The following is a 24,695-nucleotide window of genomic DNA, read 5'->3' on the forward strand; positions in this document are numbered from 1 at the left end:
CTATTCTTCAATCCTTGTCTTCTTGGTTCCATGTAATATTCTAATTTTCTGGGATTGTGGATTTGGGGTTTTCATGAGCTGTATGCCATGATCATCACAATTATAACAAATTAAGGCTTGACTTATCTCGCTTTGCATGTAATGCGTCTGTCTCATATATCAGTTTCACCTTTTAATTTGCATTACTGAAATTAATGGACTTTTGCACGATATTCTAATTTTCCGAGTTTCACCTGTAGTTCATATTTTTTTCACAAAAACCAAGGCCCGAGTTAAAAACAGCATGTTTTTAATGACACCCGTTTTTGCCGCTTTTAGTTTCTTGATGGACATCCTGCTGCTCAATGAGAGTCACCTTAAAGTTCTAGGTTGCTTTACTGTGGTCTCTATGGGTGGATTTCACTTGTAGCCCGGGTGGGGGGGAGAATGGCTTCAAGCAATAATTGAAAGGAGGTGCCCAGGCCATGGGAAAGCATTACATGGCCTCTCATAGAGACCAGCTCCGGCCTGTGAGGACTGTTGGGGCAGCCACCCTCCTCCGCCCGCACCTTCCCAGGAGTACGGAAAGACCAGTGTGCCCTGAGAATAAGGCAAGAAAGGAGGCGCCTAGGCCAGGGAGCTCTTGTCCTCAGCTCCTGAAAAGACCAACAGCCTGAGACATTTTATTAATCTGTTATTTGCTTCTTTTAATATTGTAAACCGCTTTGGGTGCCTTTGTCAAGGCAGAAAGACGGTATTAAAATGGAATAAATAATAAAGAATCCGGAACTTCCCTGTAGAAAACCTGAGACAGGCTACTCTAGTCTATTATTATATCTTCGCTTGTGTTCGAGAGAAGGAAGTGACGTTGACGGAAAGACCCGAACCTTTCCGGAAAATCCGAAGGGCCGCCTCAGGCTTAGGCTTTTCGAAGCGCTTCTGGGAGGACTTTAAAAAAAAAAGAAAGAAAGAAGAAAGGCATAGAACTGTCCTAGCGGACGACAAGGAGACCCACAAGCCTATTTCAAAAGCTCTTTCCGGAGAGAGCCGAGGACTTCCGTTAACACCCGAAGCTACCTCCGGAAGTTGCCGAACTCAAGGGAAGGCGCCGCCGCGGCCTACTGCGTGAGGAGGAGCTGCTTAGCCTGAGCCCCTGTAGCAGGAACAGTAGCAGCAGCGACGCCGGGCCCGCACCGTCCTCCTTTTCCCCCTTCCTCCGTCGCCATGTCCGATTTCGACGAGTTCGAGCGGCAGCTCAACGAAAACAAACAGGGTGAGCGAGGAGGGGATCTGGGGCGGCGGCGGCAGCAGGAGGAGGAGGAGGAGGAGGAGGCCTCTGCTCCATGCCGCTCCCTCCGAGATGGGTCCTCCTGCGCTCGCCACACGCTGCTCTGACGCGGCGGCTGCCTGCTGGAGTCGGGCGGGGGGGCGGATAGGAATGGACGCGGCCGACAGTGCCGCTGCTGCTGCGACTCCCTAAAGAGTGCGGGGGGCGGATGATTCGGGAGCGCGAGGCTTTTGCCCCCCCCCGTTCAATTTGGCGGGATTCTGAGGGGACAGTTGGGGGGGAGCGCGGGGGGGCTGCTGCTGCTGCGCGCGCTCTTTGGGGGGGCTGCCCGTGGTCAATTCTTCTCCCCCCCCACACTCCCAAGGACTTTCTCTCTTCCCCACCCCTAAGAAAAGGAGGAGAAAGCACGTTAGGTTGGGGGGGTGGGGGGGCAGGCGGATGGCGTGAAGAAGAGGGGGGGGCTTCCTCTGCCCCCTCTGGGGCTCTTTGTTGGGCTGCTTCTCCACTAGGACTTCAAGGCCCACCACCCAAGCCAGGAGCAAAATCAGCGGGGGCGGGCCGGCGGCGAAGGGCCCGAGGGCCTCGCCTCAGCACATGCTCGGCGGCCCAGGGAGCCCTTTCCAGGGGCATTGCTGAGCTCGCGGCCCTTGCGCGCCACTTCCTTCCTTTCCGGGCTTGGTGGCGGGCGGGAAAAGCAATAGTCTCGGCCACTGCTGGCCATAAGAAGTGGGCAGTTCGGAGCCGGTTTAAGGCACCCAGAGACCTACTAGTCGACCCTGAGCTACTTTCGGCCTCTCCAGCACTGGCTCCTGTGTAGGTGCCCTCCCGAGCCAGACGACTGGCCCACCTAGTCTACGCTGACTGGCCGTGGCTCTCCAAGGTCTCTAAAGCGGGCATGTCTCAGCCCTACCAGGGATTGAACCTGAGACCTGCTGCATTCAGAGCACATGCTCGGCCGCTGAGCACACGGCCCCTCCACCCCAGTCAGTTTTCAACATCCCCTTGCCATGAGGAGGGGAGAGTTTCTACTGACCAGTGGCCTGGCGTGGGCCATCTCAAGCTTTTTGGAGGAAGGGCTGGATATAAATACACTAGTTTCTTAGCCCCCTCTCCACACTTGCCTGCCTTCATGGTTCCAGATTTGCACAGGAGGCAGCTGCCTCCTTGAAGCTAAGCCAGCCCAAGTCTTGTCAGTGCCTAGTTGGGAGACCATGGGACCTTGAGTTCCATGATGGAAGAAAAGCAGGATATAAATGTAGCATGTAATAAACAGTCTCTATTTCTGTTCTCAAAACCATAAGCCTTGTGGCTCTTCTGTATGTCACTTCTGTTCTCCCAAGCTAGTAGGGCTTCATTTCTGCCATGCACTTGTTCCAAGAAGCTTAGATTGAGGTTACTGAAGGGGAACATGCCTTACGTCCATACCATTTGTGCACAATTTTCCACAGACCTATATTTTTCAGGAACTGATTTCTCAAGACTTGTAAAGGGCTGCATATAAGGCTAGTGTAGTGTTTAATATAGTTTAATTTGGAATTTAATTCTTGATCTTGCATCATTTAATGTAAGTAATAGTGCGTGAAAACAATTAACTGATCATGGCTGTTTATGGCAAATGTTTTGGTATAAGGAACTGGTATATGCAGGTATATGCAAGTGAAATTTGTGGCAGTTACTTAAATCAGAATAGAATAGACTCTTAAAACTAGGTGGTGGGCGTGAAGTTCCAGAGAGGGATAGAATTCTGAGACATGTAGTGCCTTCTGCCTCCATCAGGCAATGCCTGTATTGATTTTGTGCCCTGTCAGTGGTGATGGGATTTGGGAAGCAGAAGCTCAGAAAAAGGTGGTGTTTGTTTCTTTTCTTGCATGGTTTGGTGTTGGGGTGTTCCAGGGAGATCCTTTTTTGTCCAATATCAATGTGGGATTCCTGTGATCAAGAGATCCTTACATGTTTACAGCAAGTTATACATGTGTGACTGTGTGCAAGGATCTCTGTACATTCACTTGTCAACATACTGTTGGTGCTGGGTTGTGGGCCCTAGAAGGTAACACAACGTTGAGAAGTTAGTGGGGGGAGGGACTGACTTCTAAATTTTAGAGGTGCTGCAGCATAGTGAACTATGCTTTGTTCTTTGCAAACATTATCTGTTATTTGCAACATTAGCTTTTCACTAGATGTAAAATGTCCTGACAAAGACTCACTCAGTGTGGCAGGAAACAGGAGCTCTATGATGGCCCTAGGAGTATTTATGCCTTATATATGAAAAAGCACTTTTATGGACCACGTAGCACTCCTGGGCTAGTTGTTGCCAGAGACATGGGTTTTCTGGGAAAATTTCCGGGAAAAGCCCAAGCAAATTCCGTTCTCATTAGCATAACACTTGCATTTTTTCCTCCAAAAAACAACAATTTGAATGTTCCTGATGCCCTAAATAGATTGTGATCTGATTTGGCATGTTGTATGACCTATTTATACGGGGGGAGGGGTTTTCTTTTAAAAAACAAAACCCTCCACAATATTAATTTCCCTTCACTTGATCTCAAAAGTAGCCAAGTATAAAGTGTAAACCAAGTAGCCAAGTATAAATTTTAGAAATTAAAAATGTTCCACCTCACATCTCTGGTGGCTGCAACAGCCCTGCACAAGGCAGGAGTGGATTCTTATGCCAAATAAAAATAGGCCGATTTGATAAAATAAATAGCCTGCAAGGATGAGAGATAAAAACATGCCACACTCTTTGAAGCTTAAGCAAACTGTCTTGGTTGCCACATTGTGTTCTACTCATATTGCTTCCTAGCACAAATATTAAAATTGAAATATCCCAGATCCCAGCTCTGTTATGTACCTCTGCTTTGCATGAGTTCTCCCCAGCCCAGAAATCTGCACATGCTTATTACCAGTGAGCCTTAACAGACACATGCATGCATTGTGTGATCACAAAACTAGCTCTGTACTGGTTATTCTGCAACAGTGCTTTTTATTGTTCCCTTCCAGTACAGCTGCATGGGTCCTCTCTGGGTCTCCTGATCAGATCCTTGCATGTTTGTCATCTTTATGTTGTGTAGTCTGGTTCTTTCTGAATTCTGTTGCTTGATGCTGATATCTTAAATTTGTAAAATTATGAATTATTTCAGTGGGGCTGAACAGCCTTTATGGTGAGGCAGTGACACTTCAGAGCAGAATCTTAACTCAGATGCCAGGATGCTGTCCATACCTTTCAATGGCTGAATTTTAGAAAGTTTGATTTTTGGATATGCACAAAAAGCTCCAATATTTTTCATGAGTTGCTGTTACTGTCGTGTATCCTTTTTGATCGCCCAATGTTTGCTGCCTGGGAAAGCATTGGACCCTATAGAACAGAGTTTCTTAACCTTGGGTCCCCGGCTGTTGTTGGGCTACAACTCCCATCATCCCCAGCCATGGCTTTTGTGGATGCAGATGATGGGAATTGTAGTCCAGCATCTGGGGACCCAAGATTAAGAAACACTGCTGTGGAATCTGTTAGATTTCATCCATCTCCCTTATTCAGAGATCCAACTAGGGCTGTCTCTGTTCCCACAAATCTGGTCATGTTAACAGTTCAAGTATTGGGATTTTTCTTGTCCCTAAGAGTATCATCTGGCATAAAACTGGTCCTGGGATATATGTACTGTGTGTAGAATTGTCTTGACTTAGTAATATTGAGAGAAATTCCAAAGCAATCCCACTTTGTCTCCACGTCTGTGTGAGCAAACTGGCCCTTGCTGGCCCCCTTTTCCAAGGGCAGTTTGAACATTTCATCTTGCCATCTTCAGGTTGGTTAATCATGACCTGTGGTCTTTAATGGTGAAGGGTAAGCTGATGAGTTTAGGGGATGGGACAGGGGATGGGAAAGTCCATATCCCAGAGCCTTGGTAAGCATATTCTACAATAGGCACAACCCACTTTGGTTGTTGAGTTTTGATTTGGCATTTGAGGATTTTCTGCCCCCGTTTCCCTCCTCTAATTGACAGGTGCCATTTCTGCAATGAACAAGAGCCTACCTTTGCAAGGCACAACCTATTGCTGTATGGTATTGATTTGTTTAAACAAACTTCTGCCAGGCTCTTTTCATATAACTTAAGGCAACTATAGTTGCAATTTTTCATATATATGCATTTATTTATTTATGAGTTTGAACAGTCCTGACCGGTTGAGATTGGGCTATCAAATGTTACAGCATTTAAGACATTTGCCTCTTGCAGCAAAGGCATTCTGGGAGGAGTCTGGTTAAATGCAGACGAGAGTTCTAAATAGCACACCCATTTTTGTGAGGTCGTTCCTTTTGGAATTGCCAGCCCACACACTTTTAGTTGGCATTCCTGGGATGGCAGCCTGAAGCATGACTTTCATTTCTGTGCAGCAGCCAGTGGTTCACACATGTTTTCCACTCTCCTCTTTAGAACGTGACAAAGAGAACCGGCACCGGAAACGCAGCCACAGTCGCTCCCGAAGTCGTGACCGGAAACGCCGCAGCCGTAGCCGTGACCGACGCAACAGGGACCAGCGTAGTGTCTCACGGGATCGCAGGAGACGCAGGTAGGGGCTATATGCTGAGGAACTCTGCTTTCCTTTCCTCACCAACTCAGGGGTTCAGTGTCTTGCCCATGTTGAGCAGGGAACCTCAACGCTGGGCAAAACCTTTAAAGCATGGGATTGACATTGGCGGAGAGGTGTAGATGGAAGGATTTCTGTGCACACCTTGGGACTTGGTGAATTAAGGTGTGTGCGGTTTGGAGCCAGAACTTTGGGAGCATAATAATATGGCCAGCTCAGCAGAGACTGAGAGTCAACAATTTTGAGTGGGGTTTTTCCTTGGATTTCAGTGTGTGTCAATAGTTACATAGTCAACACCCTGATGAAGACCGAGATCTTCTTGTTTTTCAAAGGCCTCCTGTGTCGGGGCAAAGTTTTTTTAACCTACAAAGTGATGATAAATTGATTTAGAAGGCAGGGGAGACAAAGGGAAGTCCAGCTCAGTAAGAGAGGCTGAAGGAATATCTTCCATATACCTAAAACAAAGCTGTAACCTCCAAAGGCCTGATGGGATTTGGGGGGCTGCCAGCTGATAACAGAGCTATGAATAAAAGCACAGGAGACTGCGTGTGAGTGTGTGGCAGACCCAGCTCCATAGTTGGAGGAACTAACCAATGATGCCCTAATCATGCCAGCCAATGGGAGAGGTGTTCAGTCTTTGTTGCTAGGCAAGCTTTGAAATGTGTGCTCTTTAAAATTATAATAGCTACAGCAAAGATTCTTGATTCTCTGCTTACTGAGAAAGCAGTTTTTGCAGTTTTGAGCTGACGCTGAAATCTGAGAAGAAAAATCCCCATTTTTGAGATATTGAGTAGATTATAATGAAAGTGGCAAGATACCACAGGTGGTGGTGGTGGAGGAGCACCTAAGGTCTGTCAACTAGAATACTTGGTATGTAGGATTGAGAAGGACAGGGTCTCTTCCCCCTGCCATAAGATAGCAATGGGCTTTGCGCTGACAATTTGTATGTTGTTAGACTTACAAAGGTCCATAAGGCAGTGAAAGGAAAAGGATTCCCTCTGAGATCTTCTACTGAGCCATGGAAATGATATGACAGTTGACATGTGGCCCTTAAAAGTAGGGAGCAAATCTGGGACCCCCAAAATGTTCAGCTGGATCCAGGCTAAGCAGAAGAGGGCAAAGTGAAACTATAACAGGGCTAAATAAATACACCTAAGTGGAAAGGAAGTGGTTGTCGCCCCTCTTCTATGCTGTGCTATACCATTTTGTTATGCAAAAATTGTAGTTTTTGCTTAATTTTCTAAAGCAAGCTCTTATTTCTAAGCTTAGGGTGTGCTCTCTGACCCTTATGCTGGGTAAGAGGTGGGAATTAAACCCTTTTCCCCAGAAGAAGGTTCTTGCAAACTAGAGAGAGAGCACTTTTCTATACTGGCATCCAAAGTTCCTAAACAGCCTCTCTTCACAAATTAAATGAGCAAACCTCATTGAAATGAAAGGGAACCATCCAAGGGCTGCATCTGAGCATGGAGGGCTAGTGAAGGAGAAATCATGCTCATCATGGATCGTAGTATTGGCATCAGTTCTGCTTGGTAGGAGAAGAAATGGCAGACAGATTATATTGGCAGAGCCTTAGGGAACAAGGATGAAAGGGTTGGTGCACTCTGTGGGCCAAGGATTAAACTACAGGGAAGAGTGAGTGGAAGCAATGCAAGGCACAAACATATCTCCCCCCGCTCCCTAGAACGGCAGTCCTATCCAGGCTCTGTTCTAAGATGGTGGCTGTGTGTGGGTACCTGCTTGGTCATGAAATTTAGAAAACATAGTAAGGCATCTTACAAAGAGCTTTTAATGCAAGACCTGTCCCCCAATTGCCATTCCAGTGTATAATGCAAACACACAGCTTTGCAAACATTATGGTGAGAAGCGTTTTGCTTTTCATTCTGAAATACAGAATCTTATTCACACATAACAGAGTATTCCCAAGTGATTGTTTTCCTGTGTTCAACAGCCTCTCTGGACATATATGCACATCCTCTCTACGTTTGAATCTAGTTACAAAATTAGCTGTTGGCACGTCAGCAGATGAGTGATGTGTCCGTGGAGAATTTCTCTTACTCCCTCTCTCTTTGCCCCCCACAGACTCTCTCAAGGCAGATGGGGCCCTAATGCCACTATTGGACCTCTCTGAATAGGCCGCCTAGGCCTGCTTTGTCCACCAAGGAAGGGCACAAACAATTTGTTTTTCCTTTTCAGGTCACCCCTAAACCTCACAGGTCCCCTCAGGTGAGTATTCTCAGTTCTCTCTTGTGCTGACAAGTACATTAGAGGCAGAACTAAGATAGCCAGAGTTGGGGGAGGCGCAGCAATGGGGTCAGATTCTGGGCACAGTTCCCACCCTTGCCAATACAAACTTCTTGTTGCAGCTAGGGTGTTCTGTGGAGTCATCATGGGGGTTACTGTTTTAAAAGGAATTGGCCCTCAAGCTTGTGGTGGTGGTCAAAACAGAAACCAGCTTAGAGTTCACATAACAGCTTTCATCTCAGTACCAGTATTCCCTCTAAGGTGTGCGCTAGCTCACACATTTTTTGATCTCCACTCAGTTAGTTTTAGATCCCGCTCAGGTTGAATCAGGAAGGCCCCACTCTGAATATCCGTGCACACACATTGCCTTGATACCACTGCCCAGAACGAAACTCATTCTGCACACAGATGAAAAAAATTAGAGCGAAAACTGCTTAGTACCCCAGTCAGTGAACGCCCTCAAATTCCTGCCAATTCCTGCTGACCTCTCTTTGCTTTCTTTCCTCCATAGCCGTTCTCCCCGGCATGAGAAGAAGAAGAAGGTTCGCAAGTACTGGGATGTCCCGCCCCCAGGTTTTGAACACATCACACCCATGCAGTATAAAGCCATGCAAGGTAGAGCTGATCTGGCTTCATTTCGCTGGCAAGAGTACTATGTTCTGTCTGCCCTCTACAATACACGTCTGTGGAAACAAAAATTTCCTGTTGACCTATGCAGGGCTTACTTGTGTGGAGCTCTCCCTTCTTCCAAGTTTCTGCATATCTGTCTTCCTCCTTTGCTGGTTTTGTTTTGTTTTTGTTTTGTTTAAGAGATATATTTAAACTTTTTTTCTTGGTGTGTGTTCCTATTGCTGCTTAGTTTTTATGTAGTTTAATGTTTTTCATTTTGATTTTCAAACTTTGTGAGCTGCCTCAAGCACTTCAACAACTTAGGTGTTGAAGACAGGGTATAAAATAAAACTACACTGAGAGCAAATATTCGCCCTTCTTAAAAGGCCTCAGCTCCCTTTGCACCATTCAGACAACTCAATAGGTGGCTCTTGCCTGGATCCTCCTTTCATTGAGTGGTATATTATTTGAAGTGCATAGAAGTTTAAAAACAAAAAGATTACCAATTCAGTTTTACCCAAATCTGGATCTTTATTTTGAAGACTCACCCATGTAAGCATGCATGCTAAAAAAGTAAAAAATGCTAAAAAAGTTTTTTTTAAAAAGGATTATTGGCCTTTATCAAGAACTTCCCTGTTCATAAAAAGCTTTTAAAGTCTGTCTTCCTTTGGCGTAATTGATTTATAGTAATGACTGATAAATTGATATTTCTGTTCGTGTTGAAATTGGGATACAATTAGTTTATTAGATTTTCCTGTGATTCTTAAAAATCTTTTCCTTATCCCACACACATACACCTTGATGGCATTCCTTCTTTTATTTTTATTTATTCGATTTCTATACCGCCCTTCCAAAAATGGCTCAGGGTGGTTTACACAGAGAAATAATAAATCAATAAGATGGATCCTTGTCCCCAAAGGGCTCACAATCTAAAAAGAAACATAAGACACACACCAGCAACAGTCACTGGAAGTACTGTGCTGGGGTGGATAGGGCCAGTTACTCTCCCCCTGCTAAATAAAGAGAATTGCCACGTTAAAAGGTGCCTCTTTGCCAAGTTAGCAGGGGGTCTTTCACTTCTTTCGCTTTCTTTTCCTAGAAGTATTTGGGCATATAATATTGCAACAGCTTTGTATGACTGCTGACCCCAGTGTAGAGGGCCCTCTGTTTTGAAATTAGTGGTATCCCCCCCCCCTTTTTCCCAGCTGCGGGGCAGATTCCAGCTACAGCCCTCCTGCCAACCATGACTCCTGATGGACTGGCAGTGACACCCACTCCTGTGCCAGTGGTTGGCAGCCAGATGACACGGCAAGCCCGACGTCTTTATGTGGGAAACATCCCCTTCGGAATCACTGAGGTACCTACTTTGTTTGCTCAGATGTGTCTCTGATTTCACTGGTTATTTGCTCTTGAACTGAGGGTGGTGAGGGGTGGATTCATTTGGAAGCTTCAGTTTGAGGGAGGAACGCATAGTAAAAACATAGACTAGATTAAAGCAGAGAAGATAAAGATGACTTGGAGGTTAGTCAGCCTTGAGACATGCTTAGGTTTCTGCACTGTGTACTTTGAGAATGGAAGAGAGGCAACTGGGTTGTAGAATCCAGTTCTCTTCATCTCCCAAAAGCTAACAGGACTCCAGAATGGTGAGGAGAGGCATTGGGTCCTAAAATTACAATCAGATCCTGACATTTAAACATTTCACATATGGGCAAGATAGGATAGGCTCCCTGAGTAGCTTCTGCAGTGATGCTGATAGAGTATATAAAATCAAATGTAGCCTTGCTTTGTCTTGTTTACTGTGAGGTCTAAATATTCCTCCCCCGAAGTCCTGCTTTAATCTACCTCTTGCTTATGCAAGCAGGGACTGTTTGGAATAACTGCATGCTCTTTCATTCTTTAGGCCTTGGGGTCAATAGGAATACTTCAGTCTGTGGTGACAGGGACAAGAGACACCAAGATGGCAAAGGGTGTCTTGTGGAAGATTCTGGAAGGTCTGGGAACTGTGGGTGCAGGGCAGGAGGAGTTGGCTGTTGCTTTTCTTTCTAGCAGGCAATAGCTGTCCACAGGGGTAACATCACTTTGCAGACTGAGGCTGGCAGTCCGGTAGCAGCAGCCAGCAGTGCCAGTTCTGGGTTTTTCTTCTTGGGTGAAGCTCAGTCTGTTCATGTTTGCATTTCAACAAGCCTGGGGTAGGGAGGAATTATTCTAATTTCTTAAACAACAATTTAATTATGGATTGGGATTTTTGCCTTCCTCTGGTGGCATCACTTGTTTGAGCTGAAATAGTTTTACTAAGCTACTAGTTGTCCAGTTCTCCTTTTCCTTTGATACATCATCCAGATCTGTAAAGCTGAATTACAGCATGATGCCGATGAGAAGGCACTCTGTTTTACAAAAAAGTTTAAGCTACATTGGGGTAGTCAGCCTTTGGCACTCCTGCTGTTGCCGAACCACAACCCCATCATCTTCAGTCACACGTTATTTTGGCTGGAGATTAGGGGAGTTGTAGTTCAACAACAGCAGGAGTGCCAAAAGTCTCCTACCTCTAAATTATGCTACTTGAGATGAAGCCCTTGTAGTGTGTCTTGAAAGACTTGCTTGGCTAATCAAAGTCTTCCTTGCTCTTAATCAAGATTGTTCTCTCTCCTTCTGAGTACATGGTAGGGGTGTGCATGGTCCGGTGCCCCCCCGGTCCGGCACAGGGGGGACGACTGTTACTTTAAGCGGGGGGTGGTGGTAGTACTTAACACACACACACCCCCCGCTCTTCCCCCTCTGGCGCTGGTCTTTTGAAAAATCTTCTTGGGGCGGCAGAGTTCCTCCCTGCCGCCCCTGCCCCCGTCGTTGTTTGTAGAGGCTTAAAAGAGACTAGCGCTAGTGGCGCGCATGTGCCCTCCTCAGCGCCCGCGCTCGTCTCTTTTAAGCCTCTACAAACAACGACGGGGGCAGGGGCGGCAGGGAGGAACTCTGCCGCCCCAAGAAGATTTTTCAAAAGACCAGCGGCGGGGGGGGGGGGGTGAGTACTGCTGCCCCCCCCCCCGCTTAAAGTAACAGTCCCCTGGACCTCCAGACCGGTCCGGCGGTCTTTTCTATTGTGCCCGGACCGAACCGTGCACACTCCTCTCTGATAGGTACATGGGATACTTCAGGCAGAAATGGTCAAGCATGTATCTGTGACTGTAGTGGAATGGGATTCAAGAAAAACAGATGTCAGGGTGGGGATGAGAAGTATGCCAAAAGCAGCATACAAAAATGAGTGGTCATCATTTAAATCTCTCTTTCAAACAAAAAAGGAGCAAAAAGTTCTTTCCATTTCTCTTTAAAGTGAATAGTGTGTGGGACTTCAATCCTGTGCGTAGCCTCAAAGTGTGCTACCATCGTACAGGCAAGTAGGCAGTTTTGCTTTGTAATCGGTTTGTGGTTCTGAGAGCTCTTCCAGCCTATCTTGTGCTTCTACCCTTTTATCACTTTCTCTTTATCACTCTCTATCACTTCCCTTTCCCTTGACCCCAACAGGAGGCTATGATGGATTTCTTCAATGCTCAGATGCGCCTTGGTGGTCTTACTCAGGCTCCTGGTAACCCTGTTTTGGCTGTGCAGATCAACCAGGATAAGAACTTTGCATTTTTGGAGGTGAGTGGAGGCAGTGATATGTGGAGTTGAAGGGTACTTCAGACAAGGGGTATGCTTTTACATACAGAGTCAGTTTTACTAAAAGAGCAATTGCTAGTCCTCATGATTGTGAGGAACTTTAATAGGGCAACCTTTTAAAACCAGGATTCAAGACATGAGAGTATCTGTGACTTTCAATGGACTAGATATGTTTGGAGAAGAAGGAAGATTATAGTGCTGGGAAAGCTTTGAGGGAGGATTAGGCCTCACTTAGAACAACTGCTGGGAGGGTGGGCCTTTCCTAATAAGGAAAAAAGCCTGGGAAATTCAAAGCAGAAGGACCAATCCAGAGGACTGGGTGGGAACTACACACTCAGCCACCTATCGGAGAGGAGAAAGTTTTGGTCTCTTCTGTCCAAGGAGGGCCTGAGGAAGCAGGGGCTGAGAGCTGCTGGGGAAATGGGAAGGCCTGTAAGTAATGTTAGGAACAAGTCAGTTCGATGCATGAGGGAAGTATTTTTCTTTACTGATTGCTTGGAAGCTGTATTGCCAGGTTAATGAAAACTCTCTTACAATCAGTTTTATGAAAAGGCAATTGTTCTTATTGCATACCTTTTTCTTTTAATCTAATAATAAAGTTGATGAAGTGTGCTACTCTTCACTTTGGGTCTGCCTTAGTCATTTGCCTTTGAAGGCCTAGGTCTGCTCAGCCTTTTTTGGGATGGTTTTGCCACTTTAACCTCCTCCAGGAAATAAACCACTCTTTATGTGGAAAGAGTGGTTTGTCCCACAATAAAATAAAATAAAGTGGATAGTGGCAGCCTACTTTGAATCTCTTACAGGCAAGAAATCAACCCCAGTGAACTTCCCCACTCCTCCTCTGGCTCTGGTAGGAGTCATGACAAAGATTCTTTCCATTTGCAGTCTTAAGCACTTTTCATCAAAAAAATCCCATGCATGCTTTTGAGCTCTGAAGCCTGGCTTGGAGCCATCCTATTTAAGATATTCTCTTACGCTCTGTTTATATCAGTAAGAGGAGGCCATGTTTTGAGTTTGATAATAGTATGCCAGTTGTCCAAACTGAAGTTTCAGTGATTGCAGAATTTCAGTGTTCTGGTTTTAGAATTGGAAATCTCTAGAAAAGAATTCTCCTGGACCCTCCCAGGAGGTTCATGGGTTTTTGTTTTCAAAAGATAGTTTACAGAGAGGACCAAAGGCCTTTCTAGAAAAAGAAACAATCTTGCCTGAGGAACATGTGGATTCAAGAATGGTTTCTCACAAATCATGCCTTAAAGGAAAGAGCTTGGCCAGATAACCTTTAATTTGGGCTTGAGGTACAGATTCACGATTGAAAGAACCCAAGATAATGTAAGAATTGGAAAGTTCTCAGTGGCGGGGGCAAGGTGCAAATTGGTTGGAAAAAGCAATATTATAGACTGGTAGGAGGGGAGGCTCCTAACAGCAGCCTTTCATGCATGTGGTAGAAAACTCTGAATGGGACAAGAGTTCACTTGTTCTTTGCACTGACAAGTGGGAGAGGCCTAGAGACAATGCAGATAGCTCTTTCTGGAGGCTGGACATTTTGAGGCCGCAGTGCATTGCTTTTATGTCCAGTTTACATTGGAATTTAATGATCTAAGTGATCTACAGCATGGGACTTCTTCAGTGCAAATTTTCCACCTGAGGAGTAGGGTAGCATTTGGCTTAGATAACAACTCAAGGATCCTGCCCTTTCCACCATTCTTTGATTCCTCTGACTCAGCCTTTTTAGCCACCCTCCCCACAACTTGCCCCCTAAAAAGTATTTGCCTGTGCTGGAGAGTGTGTCTGTGTCTGGTTTAAAAAATAAAATAAAATTCAGGAGCAGCAGCTTTCACAGGGGCCAGCTGTCGCTACTCACCGTATGTTTGCCATTAGGATGAGGGAAGAAATAACCCTGCATCAGGTCATAGGGCCACTTTCTGCTTTTTAAAAGGTCTAGAATGAGAAGGGGAAAGACTGCGTGGCATGACATGTGGTAATTCCCTGGCCTATTCTAGAGGCAAAAAGATGGCAAGTGTCAGCAGCTGGTCACCAGGATGTGCTCCATCTTGATGCTGTTTTTGACCATTGGGATTGACCACTGGGGTGCTATTTTTGAACAGTGACCATTAAGATAAGATGTCTAACCACCAACACATTAATGATTCCCCTTTTTGTCTCTTTCTGCTGCAGTTTCGCTCTGTGGATGAAACTACCCAGGCTATGGCCTTTGATGGGATTATTTTCCAGGGACAGTCACTGAAGATCAGACGCCCCCATGATTACCAGCCGCTTCCTGGCATGTCTGAAAACCCCTCAGTCTATGTTCCAGGTGAGCCTTGATTACATAGCCACCTCTTCCCTTAATAACAATGGACCAAAAAAAAATGGGGACAGTTGGATGTGATCTGAAAATATGGCTGACCCCAGATATTCCCGTATTTATGTTTGCTTTTTGTGTCTGTCACAGGTGTGGTGTCTACAGTGGTTCCAGATTCTGCTCACAAGCTTTTTATTGGGGGTCTGCCGAATTACCTTAATGATGATCAGGTGAGTACAGGAGCAGAAGGAGCAATAAGAAAAAATACCAAGGAACTCTTGACGGATCACCCATGTTTCTCCTCCCCCTGCCTCTACACTCTTGAACAGAAGCCTGGACATTTGTGGCTCAAAGTCTCCCTTTCAGTTGCATTTCATGGGGAACGCCCTCTCTCATCTTTGCTATGCATAATGCTTAAACTCTGTGTGCACTGGGTGTGGGGGGGAAGGGCACAAATGAAATCCTTGTAGTCTAGTTTTTTTTTAAACTATAAGTTCACATTACTATAATTAGGGTAGGACACTTGTCCTAACCTAGTTCAGGAGCTCTACATGCACCTGTTTTGTGATAATGTGCAAGGGAAACGGCAAGATCAGAGAGGATGGAAGTGACTATCTGGGAGAGGAGAGTTGGGTCCTAGCCAGCCGTTTACTGAGGTAGGAGGAATCACCAGGGAGGAAGGAGCTGGGTTGGATGGTAATTCCTCCTACCTCAGTAAATGGCTGGCTAGGACCCAGCTCTCCTCTCCCAGATGGTCACTTCCCCCCCCTTACTATGTTGTTTCCCTCACACACAATTGCAAAACGGGTGCATGCACAGCTCCCAAACTAGGATAGGGCACTTGTCCTCTCCTAACGATAATCCTGTAAAGTGCCTTTATGTGTCCTTGGACTAGAGGGCTTGCATGGCTGTAGCATGGTGTAGTGGTTAGAGTGCTGGACTAGGACCGGGGAGACCCGAGTTCAAATCCTCATTCAGCCATGATACTAGCTGGGTGACTGGGCCAGTCACTTCTCTCTCAGCCTAACCTACTTCACAGGGTTGTTGTGAAAAAGAAACTCAAGTATGTAGTACACCGCTTTGGGCTCCTTGGAGGAAGAGCAGGATATAAAATGTAGTAGTAGTAATAATGGCTTGCTACACAAATGAAGCGATTTCTTTCCTCTTTCTCCTTCCCCCTGTCGCCAGACCACACCACCACAGACATTTACTTGTTCAGTTTGTGGTAGCATGGTGTCTGTTGCTAACCCCCTTCTTTCTCCTCTGGTATCAGGTCAAGGAGCTGCTCACCTCTTTCGGGCCCCTGAAGGCTTTCAACCTGGTGAAGGACAGTGCCACTGGCCTGTCAAAAGGTTATGCCTTTTGTGAATATGTGGACATCAACGTCACAGACCAGGTAGGGCCAGCCTCCCTCTCTTGTCCTCTCTATATTTTTGCTCCGCAGCGGCCCACTGATCTGCCCGTGGGATGAGGGGGGTTCTTTGTCCTCTGAGCAGGTGGGGTGTTTTTTTCTCTCCTCCTCCCCTCTAGGGGGCGCCAGCTTTTCTCTCCTTTACAGCACAGCTGCTGACTTAGCGGCAGACACCATCGAGTTAGTGTTCTGATCACTTCTGCTTTTTGTTCCCCCCAAAAAAACAACAACTCTCCCCGAATGTTAGTCGGAGAAGGCTTCGGCCTTTTTGCGAAGACCCCGGCCGCCGTGCCCGACCGAGAGCCGGTAAGAAGCCCTCCCCTCACCAGCCAGGGAAGAGCCGGGTCCGTAGCGCATTCTGCCCATTACCCCCCACCCCCACCCCAAGCGAATTCTCCATCCCATACTCTTGATAACAGTGTTTCCTTTCTCCCGCTGTGCTCTGTGTTACAGCGGGAGGAGGTGGAACAGGCCCTTAACTGCAGACGCGCTCTGCTTGCTGACTCCAGCAGGAGTTGTGAAATGCAAGTATTGACGTATGTGCTTCAACTAAAGGAAAAGTACCCCAGTTTCCCCTTGCCCCTGTTGGAGAGGGGGGACCTGTGGTAGAGATGAAACACCCCACAGATCCCTATAGGGTACGGAGAGTGTTGGTGGTAACTTTGCATGCCGAGCGCAAGCTCTTGTTTCTGGGTTGAGCTCATAAGGGTTATGCATGTCTCTTGTAACTGAGTGCCTTTGTTAGTGTGTGTGGATACGTGTGTCTTCCCATCCCGCGCAATCTTTCTTCCCATATGCTACTTGGGAAGTTTTTTGTGTTCCCACACTCCACCCCCCTTCCCTCCTTTGGTCTCTCTGCATTAAGGAGAATGGTAGGAGATTTTAGCGAGAGCTGAAATATTGGTGTAGATATCCATAATCAAATTGGACTTCTGGTGTGTGGGGCGGGGCAGAATTGAGGAGGCACGATGACAATTCATGGACATTCCAAAGGAGACCTAAATTTCATGCCAGGTGTGAGGGTGGGACAGCAAACTTTATATAAACCACGTGCAGGTTTGGTTTAGATGTTAGGATAAACATCCTAACTCTAAACATTCAGTGAACAAGTTGCAAAAGGAGGTTGTGGAAACTCCTGGAGGTTTCCAAGAAAAAGTTAGACAAGCATTTACCTCGAGACAGAATTGTAAGCAGATGGCCCTTTCTAAATATGATACTGTATGCAGGATGGCATGTCCTCATTGCAGTTTGCTTGCAGAAGCACAGAATTGAGTCTCTGGTGTGGAATTCAGCATCCTGAAAAAGGCCTGCCTTTTTCTTGGTATGTTAAAAAACAAAATTATAGTCTTCTTCTCTAAAGAAAAGCTTGAAATGAAGGGGTGAGTGGCTGAGTAAGGCCTGGAGTTGATGAGGAGCCAACCCTTCAGCAAGAGGTTTATTCTGTATGTCAAAGTTAGTCCTAAAGGTTAGTTTCTGGTGGTTGTTGAAGGTGTTGTGTGCTGATCAGGAGTCATGATCCTCCAGGCAAGGAAAATCTATTTTAATGCTTTTGGCAGCATCTCCTGAGAAGTGTCCCCTGCCCGCCACCCGCTCTGCTCCGCTCAACAAATAGGAACATGCTGTATGATAAAACCACATGCTGTATGCTCCTGCCATTCAGTCGTCATAATAGACATGTAAAAGTGGGAACTTGGTGAGAAATCTAAAAATTGAAATGATGGCCATGTGAACCAATCCAGAGTTATTTCAACAGAGGTTCCCCCTCTGTGCCCTGCCTGAAGTTCTTAAAAAGCAGCAATATAATTTTCAACATTTTGGATGTGAGAATAGAAATAAACAGCCTTCTCCCTCAAATCCTTTTAAATACTCTGCATTGACCTTTAGCTTTTAATGATTCAGTTCACAATGTACTTTACAAGACCTCATTTTATCCTGCCAATCCATCCTTTTGAATGGGATTATACTTCATGCCTGAGACGAGCTTGGAACCCAGGACTAATGTATCCAAACCAATTACTGTCTGTTGTCCCAAACTAGTCTCTGTACTATTAGATTTGTAACTGATTCCCATTTTACAGCTGAGATGTTGATAGAGCTGGATGTTTTGTGCCCCTAAAGAACCGAAGTTCTATACTCTGCAAAAATATCTTGTGTATGTATACATTCAGTTGGTGTGATCCCACTTCATAAATTTAGGGTTTCAAATAACTCTCTTTGGCAAGATCTTTGGTGGCAAAGTGCATCGAGGGAGGGGCAAATGTAGAGAGTTTAGGGTTAGGCCAGTGGTTCCCAGCCAAGGCCTTTGTGTCTGGGATGATGGGAGTTGTAGTCCAACAACATCTGGGGACTCAGGGTTGGGAATCTCTGGCTTAGGCCATATGAATGAGGAAGACAGGGGACAGGTACGTGCGAGTGAGTGACTCTTTGTGCAAGACACTGGTGTCTGCTATTGGAAAGTACTGGAAAGTGTGCCTATCCTCTGCTCTGGTTTTTGAGCTCTCAGAAGATACCTGTCCACCCATTCTCAAGCTCTTAATGGGAAAAAATACATGGCCAGAAATGTTTGCCCCTTTGAAAGAACTGAGATTCTGTAGACACTGGATTATCTTTATTTGGAATTCACACAGCCCAGAGCAATGAGCTTAAGATCATGACTTCTCAGGTCAGCCAATGAATCTGCAGCCAAGCTGAGGTTTAACCTGAATCTTGTCCATCTGTGGCCAAGACCAGCTGTGTGTCCTGAATCATTTTGAGTGAAGACACTTGAGAGCCTGCACTCCTTGGGGTTTGCTTGCTTGTAGACACTGTGCAACAGAGGCAGATGACAATCTATGGTCCCCCAAAGTGGGATTATTCTTGCATTGCAGTGATTGAGTTGTTCGGCGTTGACATTTTCTGTGAGAGAGCTTGGTTGGAAAACATTTCTTGAATATGTGAAGCCTGCAGTACTATAGAGAGTTTGTGAGAATGTTCTAGGAAATAATTATCTGCCAGAACTGGGCTGGTGGAAGGTAAACCTGTTCTCGGGAGTGGAGAATAAATGAACTCTCAAAATGTGGTGGTGACCCCAGAGCTATACTGCTGATGTTCTGGGAAGAGTCTTGTCCCTCCTCGATTTTCTGTCTCTAACAGCGTTTAGCTGAAAGCTCACCTCTGCCCTTTCTCCTTCATGCAGACAGTCCTTGTTGACCCACCAACATGACGTTACTGTTGTTGTGTTTTTTTTAAAAAAAATCCTTTTGCTACTCTGCCCATTTGGGCCCCGGCAGGTAACTAAGCCAAATATGGTGTTCACTCCATGGCAGTGCAGTTCAGGTAGGAGTCTGGTGGGAAGGGGGCAGGGAAGAGACCACCTTCCTGTGTGTGAATGTGTGGGGGCTTTTGGAAGTGGGGTAGAGGGTGGAGTGGGTGTATGGTTGGCGGCCTTGGAGGCTCAAGTTTTGAAGTGTCTGGATTCACTTTTTTCTGCCCTCACAGGCCATCGCGGGCTTGAATGGCATGCAGCTGGGCGACAAGAAGCTGCTGGTGCAGAGAGCCAGCGTGGGAGCCAAGAACGCTACTCTGGTGAGGAAGGAAGAGGGCTAGGAGGAAGGGGTGGGAGCAGAGCTTGAGGGGAGTGAGCTCTCCTGCAAACATGTTCATCTGGGTGTGGAGGAGGGATGAGCCATCTACACATACAATAGTGAAGGGACATTCCCAACACTTGGGATCCAGTGATCCAACTTGGTTAGGAAAAAAGGTCTATCATTGGATGGATCTATCAGTAGGTGCAGTATTTATTATGATGGCTATATGGATTCTCCAGGTTCCAAAGAGTATTCCACTGACTGCCATTTTCTGCAGAGCAACAGCATGGGAGGGCTGTTGCATTCATATCCTGCATGTGGGTTTCCCAGAAGCATCTGATTGGCTGCTGTGGGAAACAGAATGCTAAGCTAGATGGGCCTTTTGTCTGATCCATCAGAATTCCTGCTTTCTCTTCTTAAGGGTTTCTATTCTCTCTCTTGGGCAGGGACTTGAGTTCTCAAACTTGAACACAGGCAGTCTCTCAAGTGAATAAAAAAGCCTTTCCAAATCTGCCTCAGTGTAACAAAGGCAATAATGTTCTCATTCCAGTGTTGAACAGATCTAGACAAAATGTGCACACAGCCACAGTATGCATTAAAGAGCCCCGGAGGGAGGGAGGATGGATGGAGACGCACACGCACGCATGCACAACCACCCGTATTGCTTCGGTTAGGAGAACATGGGTTGTAGGGATGTGCACAGAATCGGTTTGTCCAGCTTCAGGCTCGGACGAACCGGTTTGTGGGTATACTTGTAAAGAGGAATTCCCGAACATAAAGTGGGGAAGCAAAAGTACCTTTAATTTAAAGCCACAGCTGGTGGACAGTCTGCAGGGAGCGATAGCTCCAGGCCGCATCCAGCCCAGGCTATCATTTGGGAGGCTAGCAGAGGGCTTGGAGGAGCTGCCTCCATGGGCTTTAGATTCAAGGTTCTCTTGCTCCCTGCCCCCCAGCCTTATGTTAGGGAATCCCCTCTTTACTTGTAAAAGGGAACCTTCACCAGATTCCCCTTTACAAGTATACCTGAACTGGTTCTTAGAACCAGGGTCCAGTCCAAACTTGGAGCACCCAAACTGGGCCAGTTCAATGTCGAGCCCAGCTTGAATTGATTTGGCTTGCACATGCCTGATGGGTTGTCACTTTGCCATTTGGCATAACTGAGCCGTGCATGTCGAGGATGGGGGACACATTTTGGAGTCAGTGCTTTAAAGACAGGCTAAAGTTCTGAAGCTCTCAAGAATCACTTGCTAACATCTTGATATATCAGAACCACAAGAGAGGACCCTTGGTGGTGTTAATTGCCCATCACTGGAAACAGGAGATGCCTTCCTCGCTGTTGACCAAAAGGAAACTGATTCTTCTAACCCACTAGTCTAATGGATGTTGGTTCAATGGAGGTTGAAAAAAGGCAGGATTCTTGAGTTAGAGTCCTCGGAACAGGATTTTCCTGGGTACAGAGATTATATGGAAATTCAAAGGATATGTCTTCAGGCAAACTGTAGTAGAGATGCAGAAGGGGTTGACTGTGGCATTGATCTCCTGTTCCTTCTCTTCCCCACCCCCACCCCTGTTCCATAGAGCACAATAAACCAGACCCCAGTGACACTGCAAGTACCGGGCCTGATGAGCTCACAGGTGCAGATGGGTGGTCACCCCACCGAGGTGCTTTGCCTCATGAACATGGTACTGCCCGAGGAGCTCCTGGATGATGAGGAATATGAGGAGATTGTCGAGGATGTGCGTGACGAGTGTAGCAAGTATGGAGTCGTCAAGTCCATCGAGATCCCCCGGCCTGTGGATGGCGTTGAGGTGCCTGGCTGCGGCAAGGTACTTGGCAGTTGCTCAGCCTGGTGGGGAATTAGCTAGGTGTAGAGCAGCAAGCTAGCCTAGGAGCTGTGATGATGTGCAGTCGCATGCTAAACATTTACAGGTGAAACTCGGAAAATTAGAATATCGTGCAAAAGTCCATTAATTTCAGTAATGCAAATTAAAAGATGAAACTGATATATGAGACAGACGCATTACACGCAAAGTGAGATAAGTCAAGCCTTAATTTGTTATAATTGTGATGATCATGACGTACAGCTCATGAAAACCTCAAATCCACAATCCCAGAAAATTAGAATATTACATGGAACCAAGAAGACAAGGATTGTAGAATAGAACAATATCGGACCTCTGAAAAGTATACAGTGTACTGTGCTTGATTGGCCAGCAAACTCGCCTGACCTGACCCCATAGAGAATCTATGGGGCATTGCCAAGAGAAGGATGAGAGACATGAGACCAAACAATGCAGAAGAGCTGAAGGCCGCTAATGAAGCATCCTGGTCTTCCATAACACCTCATCAGTGCCACAGGCTGATAGCATCCATGCCACGCCGCACTGAGGCAGTAATTGCTGCAAAAGGGGCCCAAACCAAGTACTGAATACATATGCATGCTTATACTTTTCAGAGGTCCGATATTGTTCTATTCTACAATCCTTGTCTTCTTGGTTCCATGTAATATTCTAATTTTCTGGGATTGTGGATTTGGGGTTTTCATGAGCTGTACGCCATCATCATCACAATTATAACAAATTAAGGCTTGACTTATCTCGCTTTGCATGTAATGCGTCTATCTCATATATCAGTTTCACCTTTAATTTGCATTACTGAAATTAATGGACTTTTGCACGATATTCTAATTTTCCGAGTTTCACCTGTATTTAGCACTAGTGGGATACAAATGCTGGCTGGAATGCAAAAGTAAGAGGAAAGACAGCCCTTCAAAAAACAATGAGGATAGAGCAGAGTACAACAACTTGGCAGCCAGTTGCTCTTCCTGAGTGAGGCTTGGGCGGTCCAGGAAAGGCTTTGTGGGTTGTAGTTACCAAATGCTGCAGCCCTCGTTCCTGCCACTGTTGAGACTTGGTATTCCCAACTATAAAGCAGGATTGAAAAGACAGTGGGCTGTGAAGTGTTTATGTTGATTCTTAAAAGTGTTTAGAAATAACTTCCTAGAGTCTAGTCTGTTGAGCGGACTTGGCAGCCAGAGCTCTTGAGGAGAAACAGGAAGAAGAGTGAAATTCAGTGGATTCCTTAAATGTCCAAGATACTCTGTTACTCTCATTCAGTGAAGTTAGACTGATCAAGATAAACACAGCTTTTAGAACTGCAAAAGACCAGTATAGAATTCCAGTGGTCAATTTCTCAATGCATATATTGAGAGGTTTTCAGCCCAGATAATAAACCAGTCATGCTTCAGTACTTTGCGAAGGGCAGATATGCTGTCATAGAAGTGCTTTTGGCTCAATTACCTTCTGTGCACACAAGCCCTCTTTTGCCCATGTTGGCTGCCTGTAGATGGAGGTTCAGATCCAATTCTTGCTCCTCCAGTTGTTTATCCCTTCAGCTTCTGAAACTTGCAGTATAGAAGAAGCTGGGTGCATTATTAATCTTCCACCTCCTCCCCTTCTGTTGTAGATCTTCGTGGAGTTCACATCTGTCTTTGACTGTCAGAAGGCCATGCAAGGCTTGACTGGCCGCAAGTTTGCTAACCGGGTCGTGGTGACCAAGTACTGCGACCCTGATTCCTACCATCGCCGAGATTTCTGGTAGTCCAGCTCTGAGCCAGACCCAAGGGGTATTTGAGGGGGCAGGGGCAGCTCGCTGGCCAGAGAGGCTCCTTTAGCAGCGTAGCCTGTTTATATTTTATGGCCAAAATCTCCTGTATTTTTTTCTCCAACTGTCCCAATCCCATCCTTTTCTATCCCTGCCACCAGCCCACCCAACCCCCCACAGTTTCCCTGTAATGGTTACTCTGTAGTAGAAACGTTGTCTCTTATCCCCATATTTCGCGTTCCCTCTCTGTGATGTTTCTGATTTTTTGCTAAGAGGAATTTTGCTCTCAAAAAAACAGGCCCATTTTGTTGTATTTTCCTTTCCTCTGCGCTGTGTGTATGGACAACTATTTCTCTAGCATTGTCTCTCATAAATAAACATTTTTTCCAATTCCCTGGTGTCAGTTAGGAATCTTCCTCTTTTTTTGGTTTTTAATCTTGGCTTGTGAGCTAACATGGACATGTGTGTACCGTCTAGGATGGTTCTGGCAGACTTTGGTAGCTCATGATCTTCCCTCAGTACATCAGTGAGTTAATGGACAAAGCCACACACATTAACTTTTCTCCTGCTGTGCTGTTGTTGTAAGGTACTGTCATTCATGTCCCTGGATTGACTGGAATGCTAAAGTACAAGATTGTGTATTCTGGATTTTTCAAAAGTATAGGAAAGCCTTAGAATTCCCAAGAATCTTAACTTTCACTTGAAAGCAAGATTCTAGCCCTTATGGCACAAACACATGCTTGAAAGTGTGTGTGCAATGCAGAGTGAGACTACCAGAAACTAGAGGAATTTCTGATTATCATTTCCAGTAATCACTTCTGTGCCTTTTTATAGCTTCTTCCTCCTCCTGTCCATGATGGTGGCGGCAGTGGCGGCGGCGGCAGCAGAAAACACAAAGTCCGATAAATCATGTTAATGTTCATAATTTCTACAGGTTGCAGAATTCCTCGTCTTTGGGTGCAGAACTAGGGTTTCCTTGCTGCTGCTTTTTGACTTTAGCAGAGGACCTGCAGTTCCATCACTATAGCTGACGTAGGCTGTAACAAAATGGTACCTTTGCTAAAGATAATGAGCTTAAAAGGATTTCTCTCTTACAGTTTAGTCCTATACACATTTACCCTGTTTCCCCGAAAGTAAGACCTAGCAGTAATTTCTGATGTACCGCTAATTGCCCTAGTGCATTTTGGGGGGCTAAAATTAATATAAGACACTGTCTTATTTTCGGGGAAACACGGTATCTGGAATTAAGTACTATTCTGATCAGTAGAGTCTGTGTAGGATTGCAGCTTAAGTCTTGAAAGCTAGCCCACCAAGAGTTGGCCTGAAAATGTTTATCTACCCTGGCTCTTCAAGAGTGTGCAAGATTGTCCATATGGAAAAAAGTAATTGGCAATCAATGCAAAAACCTGTTTCTGACTGAAGTCAGGAAGAGGGCTGCATCTCATCAAAAACTTACTTGGTCTCAA

At 45.8% G+C, this 24,695-nt stretch overlaps 1 protein-coding gene across 1 annotated transcript; it reads left to right on the forward strand.

Annotated features, from left to right (window-relative positions):
• The first annotated feature begins 856 nt into the window (after positions 1-856).
• U2AF2 (U2 small nuclear RNA auxiliary factor 2) lies at positions 857-23,622 on the forward strand. The gene is made up of 12 exons (XM_053262178.1): positions 857-1,252; positions 5,692-5,827; positions 8,039-8,068; positions 8,598-8,701; positions 9,901-10,052; positions 12,212-12,328; positions 14,522-14,660; positions 14,799-14,878; positions 15,922-16,044; positions 19,537-19,623; positions 21,204-21,452; positions 23,092-23,622. The coding sequence occupies exons 1-12, from the start codon at positions 1,204-1,206 to the stop codon at positions 23,224-23,226; spliced, it is 1,401 nt and encodes a 466-aa protein (XP_053118153.1). The 5' UTR covers positions 857-1,203; the 3' UTR covers positions 23,227-23,622.
• The last annotated feature ends 1,073 nt before the right edge of the window (positions 23,623-24,695 follow it).

Source organism: Hemicordylus capensis, chromosome 6 (assembly GCF_027244095.1).
Source record: "Hemicordylus capensis ecotype Gifberg chromosome 6, rHemCap1.1.pri, whole genome shotgun sequence".
NCBI classification, from domain to species: Eukaryota; Metazoa; Chordata; class Lepidosauria; order Squamata; family Cordylidae; genus Hemicordylus; species Hemicordylus capensis.

Coding starts and splice junctions, on each gene's coding strand:
- U2AF2 (XM_053262178.1), top strand. CDS start 1,204: ATGTCCGATTTCGACGAGTTCGAGCGGCAGCTCAACGAAAACAAACAG. Junction 12,329..14,521: donor AGAACTTTGCATTTTTGGAG/GTGAGTGGAGGC, acceptor TTTCTGCTGCAG/TTTCGCTCTGTGGATGAAAC. Junction 14,661..14,798: donor CCCCTCAGTCTATGTTCCAG/GTGAGCCTTGAT, acceptor TGTCTGTCACAG/GTGTGGTGTCTACAGTGGTT.